General features: G+C 38.7%; 1 protein-coding gene across 5 annotated transcripts; it reads left to right on the forward strand.

Annotated features, from left to right (window-relative positions):
* Nucleotides 1–90: 90 nt before the first annotated feature.
* Nucleotides 91–23745, forward strand: arfip1 (ADP-ribosylation factor interacting protein 1 (arfaptin 1)). Of its 5 annotated transcripts, none has more exons than XM_061679519.1 (10): nt 91–309; nt 3648–3961; nt 8815–8916; nt 10486–10594; nt 10970–11071; nt 13314–13426; nt 14377–14598; nt 16109–16266; nt 17133–17307; nt 20415–23744. In XM_061679519.1, exons 2-10 carry the CDS (start codon nt 3650–3652, stop codon nt 20568–20570), a joined length of 1449 nt encoding a protein of 482 aa, XP_061535503.1. In that variant the 5' UTR covers nt 91–309; nt 3648–3649; the 3' UTR covers nt 20571–23744. The 5 variants fall into 5 exon arrangements, with proteins under 5 accessions (XP_061535503.1, XP_061535506.1, XP_061535505.1 ...); XM_061679520.1 differs by lacking the exon at nt 91–309 and adding an exon at nt 333–599 and having other exon boundaries at nt 20415–23745; XM_061679522.1 differs by lacking the exon at nt 3648–3961 and having other exon boundaries at nt 20415–23745.
* The last annotated feature ends 1142 nt before the right edge of the window (nt 23746–24887 follow it).

The raw sequence follows: 24887 nt of genomic DNA on the forward strand, positions 1-24887 counted from the left end.
CTTCATTTAATTAAAAATAGCACTTTATGATTGATGGAATGGAACCCGGACTCAAACTTGCAAGCTGTGGCTTTTAACAGCAGGGGGAGAGCGCATGCAACAATTGGTCTACCGGGAGCCCTTTGTGGTTGATCACTTTTTCCGGGGTCCGAAGTCCAAGTCTGATCCACTAGCAGGAACACGTCCACCGCTTTTTACATTAAGTTACTTGTATTCATTGCGTTAAAAGAATCAGGCTGCTGTTCCCCAAGGACACACGGTTTAGGACTTTACGACAGTCTGCTAGTTAGCCACGACGGCCGTAGACAGGTACGGTACGGTTAACTACTTCTTCTTGGTCTTTTTTTTATTTTTTTTATATAAATCCCGCACTCCCACACACACTCATTTGTTCCCTTGTGACGTGTGGTCGCTTATGTGGCGAAATGGGGGAACGACACACAAGTCACATTTAGGGTGCTTTTCGGTTCAAACGGGTGATTTTTAGGGTAGTTTGGGTTAGCTTTTAGTTAGCTCGCTAGCTACCCAGTTAGCTTAGCTAGCAAGCAACTTCAACGTCGGTGAACGGTTGTAAAGAAAAGCTCACGGACTACAGTGTGGTAATTATTATTATTATTATTAACATGTATTTAAAGTAATATATTCGACTTATGGTAATATTTCTACATGGCTGTTCACGTTAACAGACGACATTTTATGTTGTCAAATTTCTCTTTCCACGTGAAAGCTAAACAGCTCCACATTGTGACGTGTGGCAAACATGAATGAAAATAAGTATTAAAAAGGTCACTTAAATTATATTTTGTATTACAATTATTGTACTTTGAAATCCAAGCCAGGAAGTTGGTGTCCACACTTCGTTTCAAAATATACTTCAATCGAAGGAAAACTTCACAATCTAGCCATAAAACTTTTGATTTGCTGTCCTGGTTTTTATTTGTTTTTTAATTGCAGCAGGCAGGTAAATGCATTTTGAAGACTTCCTTCCGACAAAATGTGAAACATTTTCCACTTTGTATGCCTGTCATGCATTGTAAAAGTAAAAAAACTTCCAAAATCGTATGTCCAAGTCGTGCAATTTGAAATTCGATCCACATTTTTTGAGAAAAATAGCATCTTAAAGTCGCACAATAGTCCTGTCGCCATACAAACCTCAGCATAGCTCGTGAGAAATCACGACTATAGCATCAAAACAACATGACTAATTAGCATTTGACTTAACGACCACAAAACATTTGATTTATTGTCGTTTTTACTGTTTTGCTCTTTCACTTTAGCAATGCAACCCGGAAAATACATTTTTGGCATAGTGTTCCATCCTCACAAAATGTGACATTATCTCCACCATTACCTTTACAGTAATCCCTCCTTTGTAGCAGGGGTTAGGTTCCAGACCACCCGCAACAGGTGAAGTCTGTCAAGTAGCGACCATATATATTTTTTTAGATTATTTATGAACCTCCCCAGACTCTTATTAATCTTCCAAACTCTTATTAACCTCTACCATACTCTTTATATAAAAACATACTCTTAAACACCTTTTAAACTCTACAGTAACTCACAGTAGTTCCCATACACTGTGTACATTTTATTCCTTGTAATATGTGTTTTCATTCATTGTTTTTCAGTTTTGCTTTAGGCTAGGAAGCATTTATTTTATCACAAAAGAATTATAGCATATACTAAAAATCCAACGGTATGGAGAATTGTGCGCAATGTGAATATGAAAAAAAAAATCTCCAGTGCACTGAATCCGCAATAGATTAACGGTAATATAGTGGGGGAACAGTGTATTGTCAAAACCTCCAAAATTTGATGTCCAGGTTCAGAGCATTTCAGAGCAATTCAGGCAGCACGCAAACCCCAGTTTATCTCAAGCACGTGAGACTTCAGCATTGTAAGACGGCGTCTAACTTGCTTTTCTGTGATGACGACCATAGAACCACAATTTGAACTTTTTGCAATGTTGTGTTAGCGTAGCGACGAGAACCATAATCATCAGAATCATCTTTATTTGCCAAGCATGTCCAAAAAACACACAAGGAATTTGTCTCCGGTAGTTGGAGCCGCTCAAGTACGACAACAGACACAACAGAGAACACTTTTGAGACATAAAAACATTGACAAAAACAGTCACTGAGCAATAAAGGGTTGCTATTTATCTGGTAATGCCGGTACAAAAACAGTTTTTGTTTTTTGTTTTTTGTTTGTTTTTTTGACAATTGTGCAAAAAGATGCAGAGTCCTCTAGCACTTAGAGCAGTTTGAATGACTGGGCAATAGTCCGGTGCAATGACCATTGTGCAAAGGGCGCCGAGACTTCAAGGAATGTATGCAGTTTAAAGTGACTAGTAGTGACTAGTGACAATCAGATTGATGTCCCCAAAGACATACAATATATACTGTTTATATATATATACTAACTATACTGATGTTTGGCAACCTAAATTCCTCTTAAAAACCTAAAAATAAATCACTTGTTTTTTTTCCCCCACTTAGTGGACTTTGAAATCCTTGCATTCACTTGCATCAATTTACACAGAAATAATACATATTTTTTTCTTTTCTTCTCAAGCTTTTTTTCATTTTTTTTCTCCTTGCATTCACTTGCATCAATTTACACAGAAATAATACATATTTTTTTCTTTACAGATGTGAAAATGGTTACTTCTTAATAAATACATCAGTGGGGATGTGTTTAGCAATGGAAGCAGCTAAGAAAAGCTATTTTAAAAAATTGTCCAGATAAATTCAAATTAACTGATATCAGAATCATCTTTATTTGCCAAGTATTTCCAAAACACACAAGGATTTTGTCTCCGGTAGTTGGAGCCGCTCTAGTACAACAGACAGTCAATTTACAGAACACTTTGGATTCGATTTATCGCAGAGCCTTACCCTGATCGTTACACAAAGGACTTTGAAGTCCCTGTAAAGTGAAAGTAAACGTATCTTATTAATTTGACTCACCACAGAGAAGACTGCCAAATTTGAATGATTAGAAAATGTGCAAAGTATATAAAATAAGGCTTACAAATCATGAAGAATCTAGCCATTGTGGGAAACCACGCCCTGCTCAACTGTCAATCACACACTAATTCGATAACCTGAAAAATGGATGCTACTTCATCTAGCATTTACAGTATCTTATGCCTACGCATCCCTACATATTTGAGCCTTGAAACTATATCCACTTTAAGCCTCTAGTGGCTGGATTACATCCCACCGGGTCGTTCAGGGCATTCCACGTGAGACGAGAGGCACTATCCATTAGCTAGCTTGTGAGCTAACAGGCTTGGGCCTAGTAGTAATAACTAAGTAAGTCGCAGTTGCGCCGGATAACCACAGATGCGAACAAAGGCGCTCGAAGGACTTTTGCCCGATGCCAAGTTGTGTCACTGCACTGTTTTAGCGAGGCCCAGAAGACTCAGGAAAACTGAAATGGTGAAAAACAGTTTAACGCTATAGGTCCACAAATAAGTACGACATAGTTATCAGTCTTTGCACCTGTTTTGAGCAAATATCTTCAAACATGTATTATGTATTTTTGGAAACAAGTTTGTTTCCTTCACAGGGTCTTTAAGCCTAGTTTGGTATGATCTTGTACCTCAAGGGCCAGTTCATCACCTCCTGCCTGTCTGTTTCCAGGTATGTCTGAGGGTAGTCTTGACACCGAATCAGGCAAGACCTCAGCTGAGGACCCTCGCATGGAAGCCGAGGAGAATCCACACATTGGTGATCTGTCACCACCGCTGGCATCGTCTCCAAACGTAGATCGTAGCGATAGTGCGTCAGGGAACGATCTGCTGTATGACATTGCTATAGACAGTGCCGAGGATAAGTCAGTAAGCAGCAGCGAGGATGTTGACCAGGGTGGAGATGAGGCTCTCAGTGTAGAAAATGGTGAACACCAGACTGTGGACCCTGCAGACGAATGTGGAGATGATGGCACTCAGACAAAGGTGACGTTTACCTTCACTTGTGGGCAGTCTGCCTCCTTTTAGTGCTTCCTGTTGCTGGTTTGCGGTGGTGGTCTCTCTTCTTCCCTGTGATTCATTAATAACTCTCCTCTTAGATTGGCTTGTGTGAAGTGATTTGATCTTAAAGAACTTCTAGCTTTGTGTGTCGTCGTGTTGCTTGGGGTGTTAGCGGTAGATCTGGTTTAAATGTTGCTGTTCTGTGGTAAGGCTTTGTGTGTGTGTGTGTGTGTGGGGGGGAACACATTAATTTAATGCCCTATTTTTACAATGGTTCCCCAAAGCTCTTCACAGTGTGTATGAATTGTCTGTTATTTCGTATATCATCAGTTGTGGTCTGTTGAACAAGCCAGATTTGGAGTCCTAAACTGCACATTCTTAAGCACTCAATTCTCTCTACCAATTTGCCTTCATCAAGTTTCCCCCTAGTGCAATGTAGTTAATAGCTGGCGGGATAAGGCGTGTCCGTATCGTTGCCTTCAATGTGATGGCAAGATTTTTTTCTTAAGTAACGCGCAGAGTAAACAAGCAGCTCATTGTTGTGGTTTGAGCTGATGTCTTGTACGTAGAACTTATGTGAAGATGCAATACTTTATTGCCCACTTAGCTTTCTCTAATACCGCAATTTCTCATGGATAATACGCTCTCAAGTATAATGTGCACCCCCAAAATTGAGTCAAAGATCAGGAAAACCCTTCTTCCTATATATATATAATGCGCACCCATGACATTCTATACTTTGATACATTTATATGCAATGAATGTTAGTGGTAATGCCCTCCTAAATTTCTTTTCCAATCAGTATTATTATCAGATCAGTATTATTATTAATACTAAGGTTTATGTACTAATGTAGTTCTTTAGTAATGTATGTTACTGTGGCGGATCCTAGTGTTTAATTTTAACACTGCAGCTTTGCGGAGGTATTTTCCATTTCCCACATGACCATTGGCATAACAGCCAACTTGCACAATGTATTCAAAGCTAGAGAGCTCATGTGCCCAGGTAACATGTTCACTCCTGGTGCAAGATAATAATAAAATAGTTAAGACACAAATAAAGCTGCCAGAGGTGGAATAGCCACACACAAGGTCGATTAGCATTCACATTATTACAACGATTTAGGGGATTAGGGGACTAACTGATTTAAAACAGCATTTTAACAACTACACAATGGCACAAGGCACGGTGGGACATCCTCTGACAGCAAGTGTCCACGATTATGTCAACAATGATGTCATCATTAAAACATGGCGACTCTATCAGAAGAGTTCCCAGTGTGCCCAGCGTCGTTGTATAGTTGCTAAAATGTTGTTTTATGTCAATTAGTCCCCAAATACCATAAATAGTTGTAATAAGGTGAATGTTATTAGATCTTATGTGTGTTTATCTGCCCTCTGCAGATTTTGTTGTGTCGCAGCTATTTGTTTTTTTTTTTTTAGATTTTGCACCATAAGTGAATGTTATCCGGGCACATAACCTCTCTAGCGTTCAGTACAATGTGCAAGCCACTGATGTGTTAATGGTCACGTGGGAGGTGGAAAATACCTCCGTAAAGCTGCAGTGTCAAATCTCAACATGAGGGTGCATCACAGTCTCAAAGCACACAATATAGGGGTATATATAATGTTTTAATTGTGAACCTAAATATGATGTCAATTTATTAATCACAAGTTTTAAAACAAATTGATAGCTTCTGTAAAACACGTATCTACTCATAACTCATTTTAGTGTGAAGGAATCATCGAACATTATACTTACGTACGATACGCACTATTGACTTTTGAAGATTTTTTTCGGGGGGAAAATTGCACGAGAAATTACAGGATGTCTTTTGTTTAGCATGCTATCAATTAATATTCCTCATTGATTGCTGATTTTATATTTGGTTGTATTCAAATAAAACCTGTTGGTGATATTTTTTTATTTTTATTTTATTTTTTTGCAAATATTGTGACAACATAAAAGTAATCATTTTGGTCACAATATTGTTCTAGTTTTAATACCATTTTCTCTCTACTAGGTCATTAAAAATTGCTGAAGAAAAGCTACTTCCTGTTTCAGTGCGTCCACAGACCTTTTAGGCCCAAAGTACTGCCATTGAAATAATTGGGCTATCTGCTGTTTGCCCTCAGTTTGTGGAAAAATATGTGCCTGCGTTACTTTGGGATATCTGGATAAAATAACAGTCTAGATCCATTAAATTTAGCACTATTGACAAAATAGATACCAACTTCTCCCACAATATATATTTTTTTGTCAGCATTAATAGAGCCTGATAACCCGCAGTTTGATGATATTTCACTGAATCCATTGCCATTTCTTTATTTCAATACCAATATATTAGCACATTGTTTGAGTAAATAATACACTGCTGCTTAACTGAGTTTATTACAATCTAAAGCATGCGTGTGGTGGCCAGGTAAAACTGTGCACCTGAGAGGATTATGTTGTACAAGGTCATCTTATCTCCTGCTGGCGGTTTGACGAGCTAAACTGTTGGAGCTTCTTTTTCTGCCGCACGCCGGGGTGCTGGCATCAGATGGCCCTTTAAGTATTTATGCATTGGTCACATGACACTCCACTCAAAAGTGTTTGCGGGACGGGGCAACGGTTTTATCGCTTTGGAGTCGTGAACTTTGGTTTTATTTTGTGGTTGGTCAAATGGGCTTTCCTGTGATCCAATTAGCAGTCCCCTCCAAATGTATTGGAAAGGCAAGGTCAATTCCTTTGTTTTTGTTGTCTGCTGAAAACATTTGGGTTTCAGATCAAAAGATGAATATGAGACAAAAATTTAGAATTCCAGCTTTTATTTCATGGTATTTACATCTAGATGTGTTAAACAACTCAGGACAGAGCACCTTTTTGTTTGAACCCCCACACTTTTCAAGTGAACAAAAGTAATGGAACATGTGACTGATGGGTGTTTCTAGTTGCTTAGGTGCTGCCTTCTAGATTAATTGCTTAAACATTACATAGTGCTTGTTTTTGGGTGTGGGTTTCACCTGTGAAAACTGCATTTTCTGTTAAGCGAAGATAAAGACCAGATTGTTGACTATGGGAGAGAAGCAAACCATTTTGAAGCTGAGAGAAGAGGGAAAATCAATCAGAGCTATTGTACAAACATTGGGCATAGTCAATACAAAATGGAATGTCCTGAAAAAGAAAGAAACTACTGGTGTACTGAGCAGCAGACATCGAACATGTCGGGCAAGGGGTATCAACTGCGGTTGATGACAGAAACATTGTGAGAGCTGTGAAGAAACACAAAGACAACAGTCAGTGACATCACTGCCAACCTTCACAGGGCAGGGGTGAAGGTATCACAATCCACTGTTCAAAGAAGACTGAGAGAAAAAATTACCATACCATACCACACCACAAGATGCAAACCACTCATCAGCAAAAAGAATCGCAAGGCCAGATTGGATTTTGCAAAGAAGTACAGAGATGAGCCACAAAAGTTTTGGAACAAAGTTTTATGGACTGATGAGACCAAGATTAACCTCTACTAAAGTGATGGAAAGGCCAAAGTATGGAGAACGAAAGGCTCTCCTTATGATCCAAAACACACGGCAAGGTCATGGGGTGCTATAAGATCTTGCCTAGGGTGCCACATTGGCCTGTCCATAGTAATCTATCATTGACAAGGTAGAACATCTGTACTTGCAGATACAGACCAAAACGGTCCATAGTGAACCAGATAGGTGCAGAGTATTTTGTGTGTATTCTGCATTCATTTCTTATGTATTTTTGTACACGTCTTGGAATCTTGCAGACCAAATGTTGCAGTATCATTGGAAACCATAGGGGCAGTGTTGTGATTCAAAACCAATAAGTTCCAGAGACCACTCCCACCTGCTATGCTAAGAATATTCTTAATGCCTCCTCCACCGTCTCCATATGTTTCTTCGTGTTTGGGGTATCTGGCAGCTTAATCTCTAACGTTCATTCCAACAAAATATACACATGAATCCCTGCCTATTCATGGTTCGCTATTCACAAATTCAAATGATCTGTTTTGGTGCTCTTTCTATATTGCTGTAAGATTGCACCAAAGTCATGGCTAATAGAAAAGTAGTAATTTGTGTCAAGGAAGTATGTTGAAGTGATGCATCTCGACTGAGAGACTATCTTTTTATGTCAGGGTGGACCTCAGTTTAGCCTGGGTTGTTTGAGGAATGGACGGAGAGTCTTTGCCCTGTGCACTTACATGTGCGCCTCCTGTGCATTGTTTTTTCAAAATAAAATCCTCTGTAAGCCACTTATTTTTAGGGGTAATTTAAAATGAGTTTGCAATGACCAAGTATTTTGGGTTTATATTTTGTGTGCTTACGGTTAAACGATTAATATAGGCATTAGGCTTTTTAGCGATATTCATGACAGGACTTAGTCCTTCTCCCCCACGAATTGCGGGTGTTGACTGTATAATGGTAGTGACGATTACACATTTTAAAATGAAGCTATTTTTGCACGTACTAGGCCCATGAATGAGTTTTTGACTACTGATAACCAGTTAATTAACATTGACAGCGTCACCATATCATATCGAATGTCAACAAGTGGAAGGCAGCAATAAAGCCTTAACTTTTGTTCAAGGTTTGGGTTGTCTAATTTATACCTGAAACTCGGCATGTCTTCTAATCAAACACTAATGGAAAACCGTGATGTCATATCTGATGGAGACCATTGGTTAGCATGCATTAAAATAGTTGAACCCTGCTCATAACCAACGTCCACAAGGTGGCAGCCCACACCCAACGTTCGTCAAAAGTCCTCCTGATTCCCCTCGAGATGTTGTAAGTAACAAGAACGGGATCATGTCCTCCTCATCACAGGAGGACGCCATGACTGAGGAATCCCAGAGGAGCTCGGCCGCTGAGATCGCAGTCACCAGCAACGGAGACCTGGATCAGAGCCCGGAGAATGTGTTCTGCAGGGTGAGGCCTCAAACCACTACCATTAGTATTACTACTCCCACTGCTGCTACTACTACTTATTCTCTTACAGCTACTACTACTTCTACAGCTGCTGCTACTACCTCTTCTACTACTATTTCTTCTATGACTACTTCTGCTACCTCTTCTACTACTTCTTCATACTACTACTGCTTATACTATTAGTACTACTGCTACTTGTACTACTGCTACGACAATTCTACTATTGGTATTACTATTACTTGCACCACCACTACTACTACTTCTATGACAATTCTACTTAAGATTACTTCTACTACTAATATTTCTATTTCTTCCACTACTGTTTCTGCTGCTAGTACTACTACAAATACTACTGCTTTTATAATTGCTACTATTTCTACTATTACTACTACTGGTTCTACTTCTATCGCCACTACAAGTAGTACAGCTACTACTTGTATTATTACCACCTGTACTACTACTTAGGCTATTACTACTATCACTACTGGTTCTACTTCTACCACAACTCTTGCTTCTCAGACTACTACTACTACTACTACTGCTAGAATTACTATTATACTACAGCTACTACTTTTTCTTCCACTATTTCTTCTCAGACTCTGCTACTACAGTACTTCTATTCTTACTTCTTCTACTACCACTACCACCACCACTACTACTGCCTCTACGACTACTAATACTACTTGTATTACTATTCTACTACAGCTACTACTAATTGTACAGCTACTTCTACTATTTCTTCTACGACTATTTTTTTCTCTACTTGTGCTACTTCTACTACTACTACCTCACCTACTACTACTTTTACTTCCGCTTCAACTATTACTACTACTAATACTACTACCACTACTGCTTCTTCTTCTACCATCACTAATACTGCTTCTGAAGATGTTTATTTGAATCTGGTTGGCAACTATTAAGGGCTCTTTATATTTCCGTGCTCGCGGGGCCGACAGCGCGCACATTGCATCACGTGACCGACTCATTGGGCCGACCGGCCCCTATGTGTCACTTGACGCGCACACAGCAAAAATTTTTGCTGCGCGTAGAACGCCGTGGAGATCATCTCTCGTGATTGGTCCGTTTTAGTCACATGCTGTGATGACGTACTCAGTGCTCCCCTTGGTTCCACATACACCGCCGATTTCTTGATCGATTTTGCAGCATAATTAAACGTGTCATCTAGGTCCATTTGTTCTAGCAGGAACTGTTCCACGATCGCCATTGTTGTTGCTTTGTTCCTTGTTCCGGAATGGAAAGTAAAAATGTCTACCGGAAATGCCATAAAATTCAGAGGAAACTCAACCCTGTGATGTCAGATAATATCAGCTGTAGCAACACCCCCGACTTGGAGGAGAACTGCAGCACATTTTGAAAACAGCGCACGTGGACTGCACGCGGGATAGCCGCAGTGACGTCAGCGTGGTTGCCGCCCGTGCGAGTATAAAGAAGCCTTTATGCCACACTTACATTATCATAAATGACTGGAGGAACTCCATTAGGATACAGTGTGGTCTTTTACAACCACACACTTAATAATTTACCTCATGTTTTAATGTTCTGTCACAGGACTCTTACCCTGGGGGGCCGGCGAGCGCAGACCTTTCTGAGTCCTGTGTACCCTCCGGCAACTATACAGCAACGACAGAAGGCATCATTCAATCAGGCCCGTCTAAAGGTAATGCATTTGGATGAACGTTGTCTTAGTAGGAATCAATAAGGACCTTCACAACAAGCCATTTTTTTAATAATTTTTCCATTTCCACGTGTTGCGTGTCTATTTCTAAAGATGTCGTTTGAATTTAATGAGCCTCCTCTCATCTTTACACTGAAGCCCTACTTTGCTTTTCATCCTCCTGTTAGAAATGCAAATTTGAATCTCTCTGCGAATGGGTGATGCATGTTGCCATGGCTTGTTTCCATGTTTTGGACACCAGTCACATGTAGGCTTTTGTTTAGTGGCTGTCATCGTAATTAGAAGGAAACAACAGGGGAAATCTGTGAGTAACTCCTGATGATGCAAAAATTTAAATTAATTGTTACTATCTCCCAGGGTCGTCGAGCCTCCCCGCGTCACCTGTGGCGCCCTTTGCGCCCAGCTCGGCGGTCGCTAGCCGCCTGGTACGCTCCTCCAGCGAGAGCCAGGCGGAGACAGGTACCCACGGTGACGGGCCAAGAATAGAAAAGCAAACTAATCGCACGCTACGCTCATGTACCTTTCTTGCTTTTCTTACCCGCTGTCTTTGTTCCCACAGGCTTTCGCTCCATTCCGACTCACTTTCTCTATCAATGTTAATGGCTCACTACCCTTTGCAACAAGTGTGGGCTTTATTGATAATTTACTTTGTAAATAATGGGCACCGGCCACTCTTTATGATCTAAACCTTTAGATGACTTTGCATGAGTGCAACTTGGATTAACAATTTACATGTTGGTGCCAGGAGGTTTTCCCGCTTGCAGAATTTGTCCTCGCAAAATGAGAGCTCTGAAACTGTCAAACTGTATTAAATTCAAGAAAGTCTGAAATACATCACCGGCTGTTTAATTGGAAAGTGAACTGAAAACTGTAAGATAATGTTTTTGTTTTTAAAGTTAATATTAGCTAACTTTAGGTCTCCAATGCTCACAAGATATAACGTTATTTGTGCGCTAATTGGTGTTGTACCATATTTATTCAAATGTAGTGGTAAGCTATTTAATTCAGCCTTAGCTTCTCCAAAATATGTGAGCAAATAGTTGCCAAAGTCAGCAAGCTAACGTCAACAAAATTTAGCAAGAAAACGTCACTGAAGTCTGTGAGCAAATGGCACTGGTACTGGCACACAAATGTCACCGAAGTCACGAACGTTTACAAAGCAATCATCACCAAATTCTGGCAAGTAATCATCACCAGAGTTACTGAAGTTGGCAAGCAAAGCACCAAAATCTCAATTTGGCAAGCAAACATCATCAAAGTTTAGCAAGCGATCGTCACAAAGTCATTGAACTCAGCAAGCAAAGGTCACTTAAGTTTCTGAAGTTGGCAAGTAAATATCGAAGTTGTCAACGTTGGCAAGGAAACTTCCTAGAAGTTTCTAAATTTGATGAGAAAAATGATATAAAGTTTACTAAAGTTGGCAAGCAAACGTCACATACGTTTACCTAAATTGGCAAGCAAATGTCACTGAAGTTTGCTGAAGTCAGTAAGCAAAAGTCACTGAAGTTTACCAAAATTGGCAAGGAAACGTTACCAAGGTTAAAGAAGCTTACGGACGTTGGCAAGCAAATGTGACAGAAGTTAAGATGATAAGAAAACGTCACCACAGAATCTGAATCCTCTTTATTGCCAAGTATGTCAAAAACACACAAGGAATTTGTTTCTGGTAGTTGGAGATGCTCCAGTATGACAAACAGCCATTTTGGCAGTAAATACTTTGAGACATAAAAACACACTACGGAGAGTCACTTAGCCTCTCGCAATTTAATGGCAAGAGGGAAGAAGCGGTTGGAATGTCTGCTGGTTTTAGTTAGCATTGTTCGATAGCGCCTACCTGAGGGAGGATCTAAAAGAGTTTACTGAAGTTATCAGCAAGCAAATGTCAACAAAATGTACAGTATTCGGGATGCCGAAGTTAGCATTAGGTAAAATTCTGAGGCTACGTTGGAATTTGTGGAAACGGTTACCCATTATATTGGTAAGCGATTTGTCGTAATTTCTCGTGTATAATGCACATTTTTTAAATAGTGTGCATTATACATTGGTATAGGGGGAAATGGAAAACACTTTAACATTTTATAAATGTATGCCCCCATCTGGACGTTATGAAAAGGCTGTACACATTCATTCCAATATGCCACCGCCACCTAGAGGTTATGAGAAAGGTGTACACTTTCATTCTATTACGCCACCTCGGGGTTGTGAAAAAGGTGAAGCCTACACTTTCATTCCAAGATGACAGGAGCACATTTGACTGCATATATGTACAGTTGTGCTCGTAAGTTTACATACCCTGGCAGAATTTGTATTCTATGTATTGTATTGTATATAATACTTAATGTTTTGATCATATGGGTAGAAGCAAAATCATGCATTGTAAAAATGCATTATACATGGGTAGAAGGGTTTTCCAGAATTTTGAGGTCAACTTTGGGGGTGCGTATTATACATGGGTGCGCATTATACACGAGAAATTGCGGTAATTTAAAGCAACGCCCCCCAAATCATTAAATTTTTAAAGTTGCATAATATCAGTTTCAGGGCTCTGTATGTTATTGCTTTTGATTGGGAGTGTTACTATTGCTAGTTGACTAATTGTACTTGTTCACCAGCACCCTCTACCTCCCTCGATGTAGCATTTAGCCGTCACTGAAGCGCTGATTTTCACTCACGAAGTGAATAATTCTCATTACTTGTACAGATGCTACAAAAACACAGCCATCGAGTGGAGCATTGGTCCTGTCAGAAGACCACAAGAATCCAGCCATGGAGAAATTGGACCTTGTGAGAAAGTGGAGCATCAACACCTACAAAGTAATTTTGTCTATGCATCATTCTTTATTTTTCATTGTAATTTTGTCATAATGGTACTTCCATCTTTAATGATTTTTTTTTTGGGGTGGGGGGGGGGCAGTGGGTTGAATAAAGTGTAATTTAGCAACTTTACTAGCATGTTAGTTTAAAATAAATTACATAAAACGTAATCAAGCAAATGTCACTGCCATTAGTCCATGTTAACTTGCAATAAATTCTTGTTAATTTAAGATAGATTTGTTAATTTACGATTAACATTAACAGGCAATAAATCATGTTAATTTTTTAATAAATCCATGTTATTTTAGGATAAATTAACTTCTGACAAATTCATGTTAACTTATGGTAACTGTTAAGTTATGCTAAATCTGTTAATTTAGGATGCATCATGTTAATTTATCATAAATGCTGGTTAATTTATGATAAATCTTTGAGTCATGTTAATTTATAATAAATCATATTCATTTACGTTAACTTACATTAAAGCTCTTCATTTACAATGAGTCAGTGTCAATTTCTGATCAATTCTTGTTAATTTATGGTGTATCTATTAATACACCTTGATAATTTATGATGAATTTGTGTTAGAGTATAATAACTGTTAATTTGTGATCATGTTAATTTACGATAAAGCCATGTTAATTTATGATAAATCTGATTTGCGATCATGTTACTCTTTAATAAAGTTAATTTATGATGGATGTGTTAATTTACAGTAGATCTCTTAATTTACAATCATGTTAACTTACGATAAATCCTTTTAATTTAAGATAAATCCTTGTTAAATTATAATAAATCTTAAATAATTAATGTTTACTTACAATACTCCACGCCAATTTATGGTAAATCGATGTTAACTTGCATTACGTCCACATTAGCATACATTATGAGAGAATGAGATATTGACGGTGTTTTTTTTAGTTGGTGTTTGAACTGGTCGTCTTTTCCAGTGCACCCGTCAGATTCTGTCTGAGAAGCTGGGCCGCGGCTCAAAGACGGTGGACCTGGACCTAGAGGCCCAGATCGACGTGCTGCGTGAGAACAAGCGCAAGTACCAGAACGTCATTAAGCTAGCGCAGACGTTCGCCGCCCAGCTGGCGGAGATCATGCAGACACAGAGGCAGCTCGGCGACGCCTTTGCAGACCTTAGCCTCAAGACCCCAGAACTCCATGTGAGTGCCTTTATCTAGATCAGGAGTGGACAAACCTTTGTGCTCAAGGGTCACACACACACACACACACACACACACACACACACACATATATATATATATATATACATATATATATATATATGTATATGTATATGTACATATACATATATATATATATATATATATATATATATATATATATATATATATATATATATATACACATATACACACACACACACACATATATATATAATTTTTTATTTTTTTTGGGTGTGTGTGTGTGTGTGTGACTGGTTAGAGCGTCAGCCTCACAGTTCTGAGGACCCGGGTTCAACCCCGGTCCCGTCTGTGTGGAGTTTGCATGTTCTCCCCGTGCTTGCGTGGGTTTTCTCCGGGCACTCCGGTTTCCTTCCACATCCCAAAAACATGCATTCATTGGAGACTCTAAATTGCCCATAGGTGTGAATGTGAGTGCGAATGGTGGTTTGTATGTGCCCTGCGATTGGCTAGCAACCAGTTCAGGGTGTACCCCGCCTCCAGCCCGATGACAGCTGGGATAGGATCCAGCACGCCCGCGACCCTAGTGAGGAGAAGCGGCTCAGAAAAATAACAATGTGTGTATTAAATATGAGTGTATTGTAATCATGAAATAATAATTATTTCTCCATTGTATTCATAATTTATTTAATTTTAATAATTATTTAAAACAAAGCTACATGCAAAATTGTTGGTTTTACTAATATTTGAGCCCTGCGATTGGCTGACGACCGGTTCAGGATGTACCCCGCCTCTCGCCTGAAGATAGCTGGGATAGGTTCCAGCACGCCCGCGACCCTAGTGAAGATAAGCGGTAAAGAAAGAAAATTGATTGAATAATATTTGATAATGTTATAAAAGTGACTCCTGGCTTTTTCCCTGTCAGGGGTCGCCACAGAGAGTCAGTCGCATTATTTGTTTGCTACAGTTGTTAAACCGGATGCCCTATGAAAACATTTTTATTTACCTAATATTTTTCAGGCACGGTGGCCGACCCTTGTGACGATAAGGGGCTCAGAAAATGGATGGATGGATATTTTCCAATTTGAATTCCAATAAATTAACCAATTATTTAAAAAAGTAAATTCACCAATTATTTAAAAAAGTAAATGTCTAGAGATTATCTTACTAAGGTGTTATTCCAAATAAATTAATTAACCAATTATTTAAAACGTAAAAAAAAGTGCATCTGAAAATGTTTTACTCATGCATTCAAAATGTATTGTTTATTTTAAACAACTGGCTAATGAATGTATTATATGTATTTTTTTACATTTAATTTTACTAATATTTTGTTATTTACAATAAATTAATTGGCCAGAACTCTGAGAATAAGCGGTATGGAAAATGGATTGATGGATAAATTAATTTTATAAAAAACGGGACCATATGTGGCTCGCAGAGGCCATTATTGAATAATCGTAATGAGGTAACATTATCATTGATCGGAAGTGATTTTTATATTTATTTAGTTTTCTCCCCCCCTCAGGAGGAGTTTGGTTACAACGCTGACACCCAAAAGCTTTTGTCCAAAAACGGGGAGACTCTGTTGGGTGCCATTAACTTCTTCATCAACAGCGTCAACACCCTTGTGGACAAAACCATCGAGGACACTATGATCAACATCAAGCAATACGAGATTGCCAGGTAATGTGCTCAAAACCTGACCTTTGCTATCCAAGACTATCAACACTTTGTGAAAACAAAGTAACAACAAACAACTCAATTTTTGTGAGACTTAGCTCATCCTTAAAACAAAACCGGTGAGGCATGGTCAGAAGAAGTTTGTGTACGCATTTTTGGTATGCTCCGCTAACGTGGTTTGCACTCTTAGGTCGTAATGAAGTAAACAAAACATAACTTCAGATTAGCTTATGTCTAAAGTTAATGAAATTCAAATCGGCCAGTTTTTTTGCACGCAAAAGTTTTGCGAAAAATCGGTATCACAACGTAGCATAGCTTAGTATTGTTCCTGTAAACAAGGAAATGAAATATTCCTGACTAATATATTAATATAATGAACATATTCCTGTGATAAATTGTAAAGTGTGAATGCAAAGATTACGACCTTGTTTTCTTTACAGCGTTTATGCTATGCTCTCTTGGTTGATCTTATGGCCTAATGAACTGACCAAAAATGTCATTTTGTGTATAATTCTCTGATTTAGGGTTCATTAAAATGCAAATTGTACAGTTATTCTCGTCATATCCTCGTGTAGCTTAGCTTTAAAATTGTAAACAAGGTAAAATTCCTCACAAAAGGAATGGTTCCTCCTGTTATCACTCTGGAAACTCAACAAAAACTAATAAATATCAATTGTATTTCTTGTTTAATAAGTGAAAATGTGTACCCCCTAGCATAGCTTAGCATTCACATTAGTGCCCTGCCAGCACTTCTAAACACTCACCAAAAGGTAAAATGTGAATACAGCTGCATTTTTTGTTATGCTACGCCAGTGTGGTGACTCTTAACGCCTTTTAAAACTTGATGTCCGATGTCATACCCCCGGCAGGGTGGAGTACGACGCATACCGCACAGATCTGGAGGAGCTGAACTTGGGTCCGCGCGACGCCAACACCCTGCCCAAGATCGAGCAGTCGCAGCAGCTGTTCCAGATGCACCGCGACAAGTACGAGAGGATGCGCAACGACGTCTCTGTCAAACTCAAGTTTCTGGAGGAGAACAAGGTCGGGAAAGGGTTTTCCTTGCTCAAACTGAGGCAGGATTTACATGTTACATCATATATTATACTAATACACTGTACACAGGTACCCTGTTCAATACTATGTAAAGATGTCCCATTAATAATGTACTCCATCCATCCATTTTCTTTACCGCTTAGCCTCACTAGGGTTGCGGGTAATCCTGTACTCAAATAACCAAATTTACTCTCAAGCCATCAAACTAAGCACAGCCCAAATGTATAAATGAATAATGGGTTAATTGCTTGTGTGGTATGGCCGCTTTTGCTTGAGACATTTGTATATTATTTTGAAACAACCGTCCAGAGCTTGGTGGTCCTTGATTCATGGCGCTTCTTCTTTGACGGTTTTAGGAGCGACTCCCAACTCTTTCCGGTGCAGCGCTGCCCTCACAGCGTAATACCACAATAGCAGTTAAAAATTACACGCAGCAAGAGCAATGCTGGGCAGATAATAACAATTTTCATGATGTCAGAGCTTTTAGAGACAGAGGTGGCCTGAAATTAGGTGGAGACGGCCGCCTCCAAATTTTATATGGAGGATAAACCCTTGTATTTTATTGTCCACTCTATTTCATAAGGCTACTACTACTTTCAGATCTGACAAATGAGCACATCTCATCACTAACTTTAATCTGAACTATTTGACTGCCTGTAATTATCTGCACTTGTTTCCACCTCGCATTAAAAAATACAATCTTGAAAAAAATTATTAGACCACCGTTGTTTCTTCAATTTCTTGTTCATTATAATGTCTGGTACCACTAAATGTATATTACCTGAAGAATATAATGAACGTGACAAAAAATAAATTGATTCCCATGTTACTTTGTCCTATTTGACATGCTTAAGATTAATTGTATTCCCAGTGATTTTGGTTATAACAAAGAAAGCTATGGAAAATGGCTAGGTATGATATCCAGGCATTTTTTTTTCCAGAAATGCCAAGTGTTCTGGTTTGGCCGTATACTATTACGGGCAGCTACCCTGTCTTCCCATGTTATTGGGAAGTCCAAAATGTTCCGGAGAGGACGAGTGGCTGTCACGCAAGTACACGTGATCGGATATGGTACATCCCTAGATGATACACTTCAAAAACGCAAAAGCTTACCCAGTGCATTTCTTATTTCTCGTGAAAATATTTTACCAGTGGCGGGGGGTGAGTTTGGGAACGGGGCCTTCAGTGACCTAATCCACCTCTTAATAACACCATCACGTCGCAAAAATAATGTGCAAAAGCACAACACGTGTTATAACTATGTGTGGCATTAAAGACGAGATGGAGGCGTTCCCTATGTTTGAGGATAAAAGTCATTATTACTAAAGCAACAAACACAGTAACCTTTATCTTCCAATACATCACCTCCAAACAACTCCAAACCTCTACACTAACTGGAGTGTATAAACTATGATACAGCAGTTCACAATCAATATTTATCTAATAACATGAGAAAAACGTCAAAAACTTTAGATAAAATACATCATGCTCACCGGAGATGCTGATGGAGACGCAGCAGACCTCCTTTCTTTTCTCCTGTGTCTGCTATTTCATACTATGCTGCTCTCTCTGAAAGCACCCCAAAATCCTTTTCTGGGTTGAAAACAAGCCAGGCAGTAATATGTTGGTTGACCTAGCCCCATTAAGTCAGGTTTTTTGTTTTGTTTTTGTTTTTTTAAAGTGGCCTTCAAAAGGAACTTTTCATCATGTCCAAAAATTGTCCTCTTCAGCAAATCAATTCTCATGCACAATTTCAGCTCAACCAATCAGAGGACTATTTAGCTGAACCAATCAGAGGATAGGGAAAAATACCAACGTGATTTAGCCTGTGAAGGCACAGTGTGGTGAATCTAAAATCTGATTGGTTAGACAATTTCACAATCAATTCTCATGCACAAATTCAGCTCAACCAATCAGAGGATAGGGAAAAATACCAATGTGATTTAGCCTGTGAAGGCACAGTGTGGTGAATCTAAAATCTGATTGGTTAGATAATTTCACAATCAATTCTCATGCACAAATTCAGCTCAACCAATCAGGATAGGGAAAAATACCAATGTGATTTAGCCTGTGAAGGCACAGTGTGGTGAATCTAAAATCTGATTGGTTAGACAATTTCAACAGTGTGTGCATGCGTGTTTGACCTGGCTAACGCCAGCACCTGGGATTCTGAAGGCCTTTGGCAGATTAAATTTCCATGGCAACACATCGAAGGTGAAATCTTATTGAACAAAAAATAATAATTCTACAGGTACAGCCACTGTACATGACTGGAAGCTGACCAAAGCAGCCAAGACATGCTATGAAGTGAAGACAAAAGAAAATAAATTAAATAATACATTTTTACATGTGTGTATGTATATATATATATATATATATATATATATATATATATATATATAATTTTATTATATGATACACATAAATATAAATAATTAAATGAAGTTGTAATTGTCGGAGGAGGCACAGTGGACGACTAGTTAAGAGCGTCTGCCTCACAGTTCTGAGGAGCAGGGTTCAATCCCCGGCCCCACCTGTGTGGAGTTTGCATGTTCTCCCCGTGCCTGCGTGGGTTTTCTCCGGGCGCTCCGGTTTCCACCCACATCCCAAAAACATGCACGGTAGGTTGATTGAAGACTCTAAATTGCCCGTAGGTGTGAATGTGAGTGCGAATGGTTGTTTGTTTGTATGTGCCCTGCGATTGGCTGGCTACCAGTTCAGGGTGTACCCCGCCTCCTGCCCGATGATAGCTGGGATAGGCTCCGGCACGCCCGCGCCCCTAGTGAGGAGAAGCGGCTCAGAAAATGGATGGATGGATGTAATTGTAGGTCAGTGCTTTTGATAGTGTTTAGGCCAGCAGAGAAGGATCTGAAGGCCCTCACGGCACACAACTGCATTTTACTGTACTTATTGTAAGAGAGTTCTGACTTTTTTTTTTTTTTTTACATTTTTAGCAAGACAAAAATACAGATACAAGATCTTATTTTAACAATCTTATCAAGTCAATTCATACTCGTTCCATTGGCAAATTTTCACTTTTTTTAAGGACTAAGAGAAAAAGCTGCACTTACTGCTTCTTTTTGTTGTTGTTTTAGGTGAAGGTGTTGCACAACCAGCTGATCCTCTTCCACAACGCCATCGCCGCCTACTTCTCTGGCAACCACCAGCAGCTGGAGCAAACTCTGCAGCAGTTCCACATCAAGTTGAAAGTGCCCGGCGCCGAGCAGCCTTCATGGTTGGAGGAGCACTAAGGAAATGTAACCTACAAGTGAAAACTACAGGGACCCACCCACGCCCACTCTCCTGTCAGGAATGATGGCTTTTCAAAACAATCTTTTCAATTAACCAAAAAAAAAAAAAAAGCTCAAATGAATTCTTGAAAATGTTATTTTCACTGCTATACAATCCTTAAAAAAAATCACTTTGATGCTGTTTGACAAATTAATCAAACTGCAGTAAACGCATTAAGGAAGTTGTAAAAATGCCTTTTTTTTAATAACAGCATAATGAATGTTGTTTTAATAACAGCATAATGAATGTTGTAACAACAAGATTGAAATAACTTTTTGTCATAGTTTTTGAGTATGAAACATTTATAACATTCCATGCAATTCTGACAGCCTCGGCCGCCTCTTCCTGTAGCGGCAAACACAAGTTTAAGGTTCATTAAGAATGCTAAGCAAATTAGTGCTAAAAAACACTGATAAAAGTAGGGTAGTTCGAGGAAAATTGCCATTAAAAAGCAAAGGTTTTTTTTTTTTTTAATGAAAAAGAAAAACAACAATCGATTTTTCATTACATTTAGTATTAAAGGAATTCTCCTTGGACAGCAAAGTTACTTCGGCAGTTGATAACATTTTGACGCCACTCTAACAAGGCAATCAGTTAGCATAACAATTGTAAACCATAACATAAAAATTCCAGATTAAAAGAAACAAGCCCTCCTAAAGCTCACAAATAACACATTTTCTTTACGCAAGGCTAACTCAGCCATATTTTAATTGTAGCGAGTATGCAATATGACGCTACCGTGATTATGCGCTCTTATGTTGTAGTGAACTGACCACAATAACACAGTTGTCCAGTCTTAAACTGTTGAAAGTTTGAGAAAAGTTACAGCCTTGTGAAACATTGATGACATCCAATGCCACTCTTACAAAACTTAGTTAGCCTCGCACACCTCCAGCCAACGGTCTTAAAGCTTAACAATCAACTAATTATCTTTGTTTCCTTGTTTTAATTTCAGTTATTAAGATAAGCACCGGCGGCACGGTGATCGACTGGTTACAGCGTCTGCCTCACAGTTCTGAGGACTGGGGTTCAATCCTCGGCCCCGCCTGTGTGGAGTTTGCATGTTCCCCCCATGCCTGTGTGGGTTTTCTCCGGGCACTCCGGTTTCCTCCCACATCCCAAAACATGCCTGGTAGGTTAATTGAAGACTCTAAATTGCCCGTAGGTGTGAATGTGTGGGCAAATGGTTGTTTGTTTATGTGTGCCCTGCAATTGGCTGGCAACCAGTTCAGGCTGTAGCCCGCCTCCTGCCCGATGATAGCTGGGATCGGCTCCAGCACTCCCGCGACCCTTGTGAGGATAAGCGGCTCAGAAAATGGATGGATGGATGGAAGATAAGCAGCAGCTGTAACTTAATTACGCTTTCTGACCAGATCAAAATTAAACTTTGTTTGCTTATAATTTTGTTTCATCAAGCACCATTTGGCAAGGCTTTGTAAACAATTTGACAGTTTGCAAAGTGTTAGCATTGAGAGTTGAAACAAGGAACATCCAAGTTCTCCTAACACTCTCTAAACAGCAAAAAAATGTGTTCCTACTTGTTTATTTGGCATAATCTTAACGTGTGAATGCAAAACTCGTTACCCTTGTTATATTCACGGTTTTTATTCCATGCTGACGTGGCTATGCTCCTACGTCGTAATGAACTGTCCAAAACATAACTCATCGTTCGATTTTAGGGGTCAAAGTGCAAACTGGACCGGGGTTTTTTTTTTTTTTTTTAATTTATGAAGAAAGTCTGCGAACAATCGCTATCTCATCTTAGCATTGAAATCGCAAACAAGGAAATGACCATTCTTGAGGGGAAAAATATTAACGCTCCTAAAACGCACCAATCGAAACATTTTCCTACGTGTTTGCTATGTTTTTTTATGAATGTTGTATTCGCAGCCTTAATGCTGTGCTATGCTAACGTGGCAATGCGCTTGGGTCCCAACAAACAGACCATACAGGGCACGATTGTGTCGTTTAGAGTCACATCTATGACAATTTTCGACAAATGTGATACTGTTAGCGTAATGCTACTTAAAAAAAGTTCCTCTTTGTTTGCTGTATAATCCACTGTTCTGATTTATGGATTATTATTTTTCTAGCGAAAATGGACTGACTTACTTTTTTGTAACGTGCCTTGACTTCGAGTTCCTTTCATGCTACATCTTTATTTTTTTTTTTGGGCTAACTGAGGAACACGTAATAATAATTAAAAAAATGTAAAGCGCTCCAAAATAAAAATGACTTACTTCAAAATATCTTATTTTTAAACGTTGCATGTAATAAACATTGAGGAATATAAAAAAAGTTCATATATGATAGATAATATGAAAAAAAATGCATTATCTTAAATGTTTTTGGGACATCTTGAAAGACCAGCACACTCCACTTTAAGCTGCTAACAGTTTTTTTCGATTTAACAATGAAAAAAACATATACTGTAGTTTTTAAAAAGCTAGTGCGTCAGACACTCATATTTATAACTAGCAGTCTCTTGTTTGCTCAATTTTGTACCGCTGACTTTTTATAGTATACTTGTGACTGGTGTGATGCTCCAAAAAAGGATATATGGAAAAAGCTTTATATATTTGTAATTTTGCCTAGTTTATGCCCTATAGTCTCAAATTAAAAACATTTTTTTCCTAAAGACTTCCATACAATGATATGCTGGGTTCTAGCATGTGCAAGTGTATATTTGTAGTGGGGCAGGGAGAATTTAGGGAGAAAAAGTGTTGGGTCTAAAATGGTTTTGAATGTTTAAGATTCAAGATTTTTATTGTCATGTGTACAGTAAAAAAAAAAAAAAAACTTGTGCAACTTCTTTGGGAAAATAAAAACAATTTGTTGGATTTTCATTATTATTATTTTTTTTATTTTGTTTAAAGATTGCAAACTACCATTCAAATTTGTATTAGGATTAGAATCACAAAATAACCAGGCATTTGTGTTAGGATTTGAGTCTAAAAATAGCACGCCTCTTTCAACCTTAGTCTAGCTAGCTCTGAGGGCTAGCTAACATCTATCTGGGACAAAATATTGATATTGTGATAGATCGCAAATCTTATCTCAGTGCTTTCATGAAGGACTACAGAAATCAGAATATTTACAGCTGAGAGGCTGAAATCAGAGGATTTGGACAACTACATTAAAAGGTCTCTAAATGGTTAATTGATTATAAAAATAGTTATTGATTAATTTGATTGATAATTTGACCTATAACGTCACCGTTTGAATTTAAATGTTCCAATAATTTGCGTATTTTCATGCTTCAATAGGTACTCTAGTCTTGTCCCTTTTTATTATTATTTATTTTATTTTATATCGAAAAAACTAAAACTACAGTTTGGTCTATTATTTTAGAATATGTCAACACAAACAAAAGTATTCAAAAGTAGGATTCTTACTTAACCTTAAGATGATACCGTGACATGGAAAGTGAAATTGTTAGCCAACTAGCTAATGAATAGGACTAGCTAAACATTCATTGATCTAATTGAACATCTTATATATATGTAATTGCCATCATTTGATACATTTACTCGATAATAAGACAAGGGCTGTGCAAAATCCTCTCGGACCCTCCGCACTTCCAGCTCCTTCCCTCAGGTAGGCGCTACCGATCAATGCAAACTAGAACTAGTAGACATTCCAACAGCTTCTTCCCTCTTGCGATCAACTTCTTAAACACCTGACCTACAATTCCATTACAACATGCTGGCAATTTTTTGACTTGAGTTCGTTGCCACATTTCTGTGGGGCCAATTATGTATGACTCGTGCACTCACTGTAGTTGTCTCGCCATGCTGCACTATTTGCATACACTGGCCACTCATGCCAGAGTAGCATCTGCTCTATTTGCACACTGATTGAGGAGTATCTGCAACATTTGCACAACCAACATTGTCCCAGATGATCACACTACTCGTCACTTTAAACCGCATACACTCCTTGAAGTCTCAGCGCCCTTTGCACAATGGTCATTGCACCGGACTATTGCAATATCAGTCATTCGAACTGCTCTAAGTGCTAGAGTAGTCTGCATCTTTTTGCACAATTGTCAAAACATTTTTTTTACCGGCATTACCAGATAACAAGCAACCCTTTACTGCTCAGTGACTGCTTTTTTTTTTTTTTGTCAATGTCTTTCTGTCTCCAAGTGTTCTGTAAATTGACTGTCTGTTGTCGTACTAGAGCGGCTCCAACTATTTCTTGTGTGTTTTTTGGACATACTTGGCAAATAAAGATGATTCTGATTCAGATAATTTCTTCGTCTGTAGTGTGATCAA

The sequence above is a fragment of the Phycodurus eques genome, chromosome 6, assembly GCF_024500275.1.
Source record: "Phycodurus eques isolate BA_2022a chromosome 6, UOR_Pequ_1.1, whole genome shotgun sequence".
In the NCBI taxonomy this organism is placed as follows: domain Eukaryota; kingdom Metazoa; phylum Chordata; class Actinopteri; order Syngnathiformes; family Syngnathidae; genus Phycodurus; species Phycodurus eques.

Bases quoted from the DNA above. Each gene is read 5' to 3' on its own strand.
- arfip1 (XM_061679519.1), top strand. From the start codon at position 3,650: ATGTCTGAGGGTAGTCTTGACACCGAATCAGGCAAGACCTCAGCTGAG. The intron at 3,962-8,814 runs GTGACGTTTACC...TCCTCATCACAG, and splicing joins ATGATGGCACTCAGACAAAG to GAGGACGCCATGACTGAGGA. The intron at 13,427-14,376 runs GTAATTTTGTCT...CGTCTTTTCCAG, and splicing joins GGAGCATCAACACCTACAAA to TGCACCCGTCAGATTCTGTC.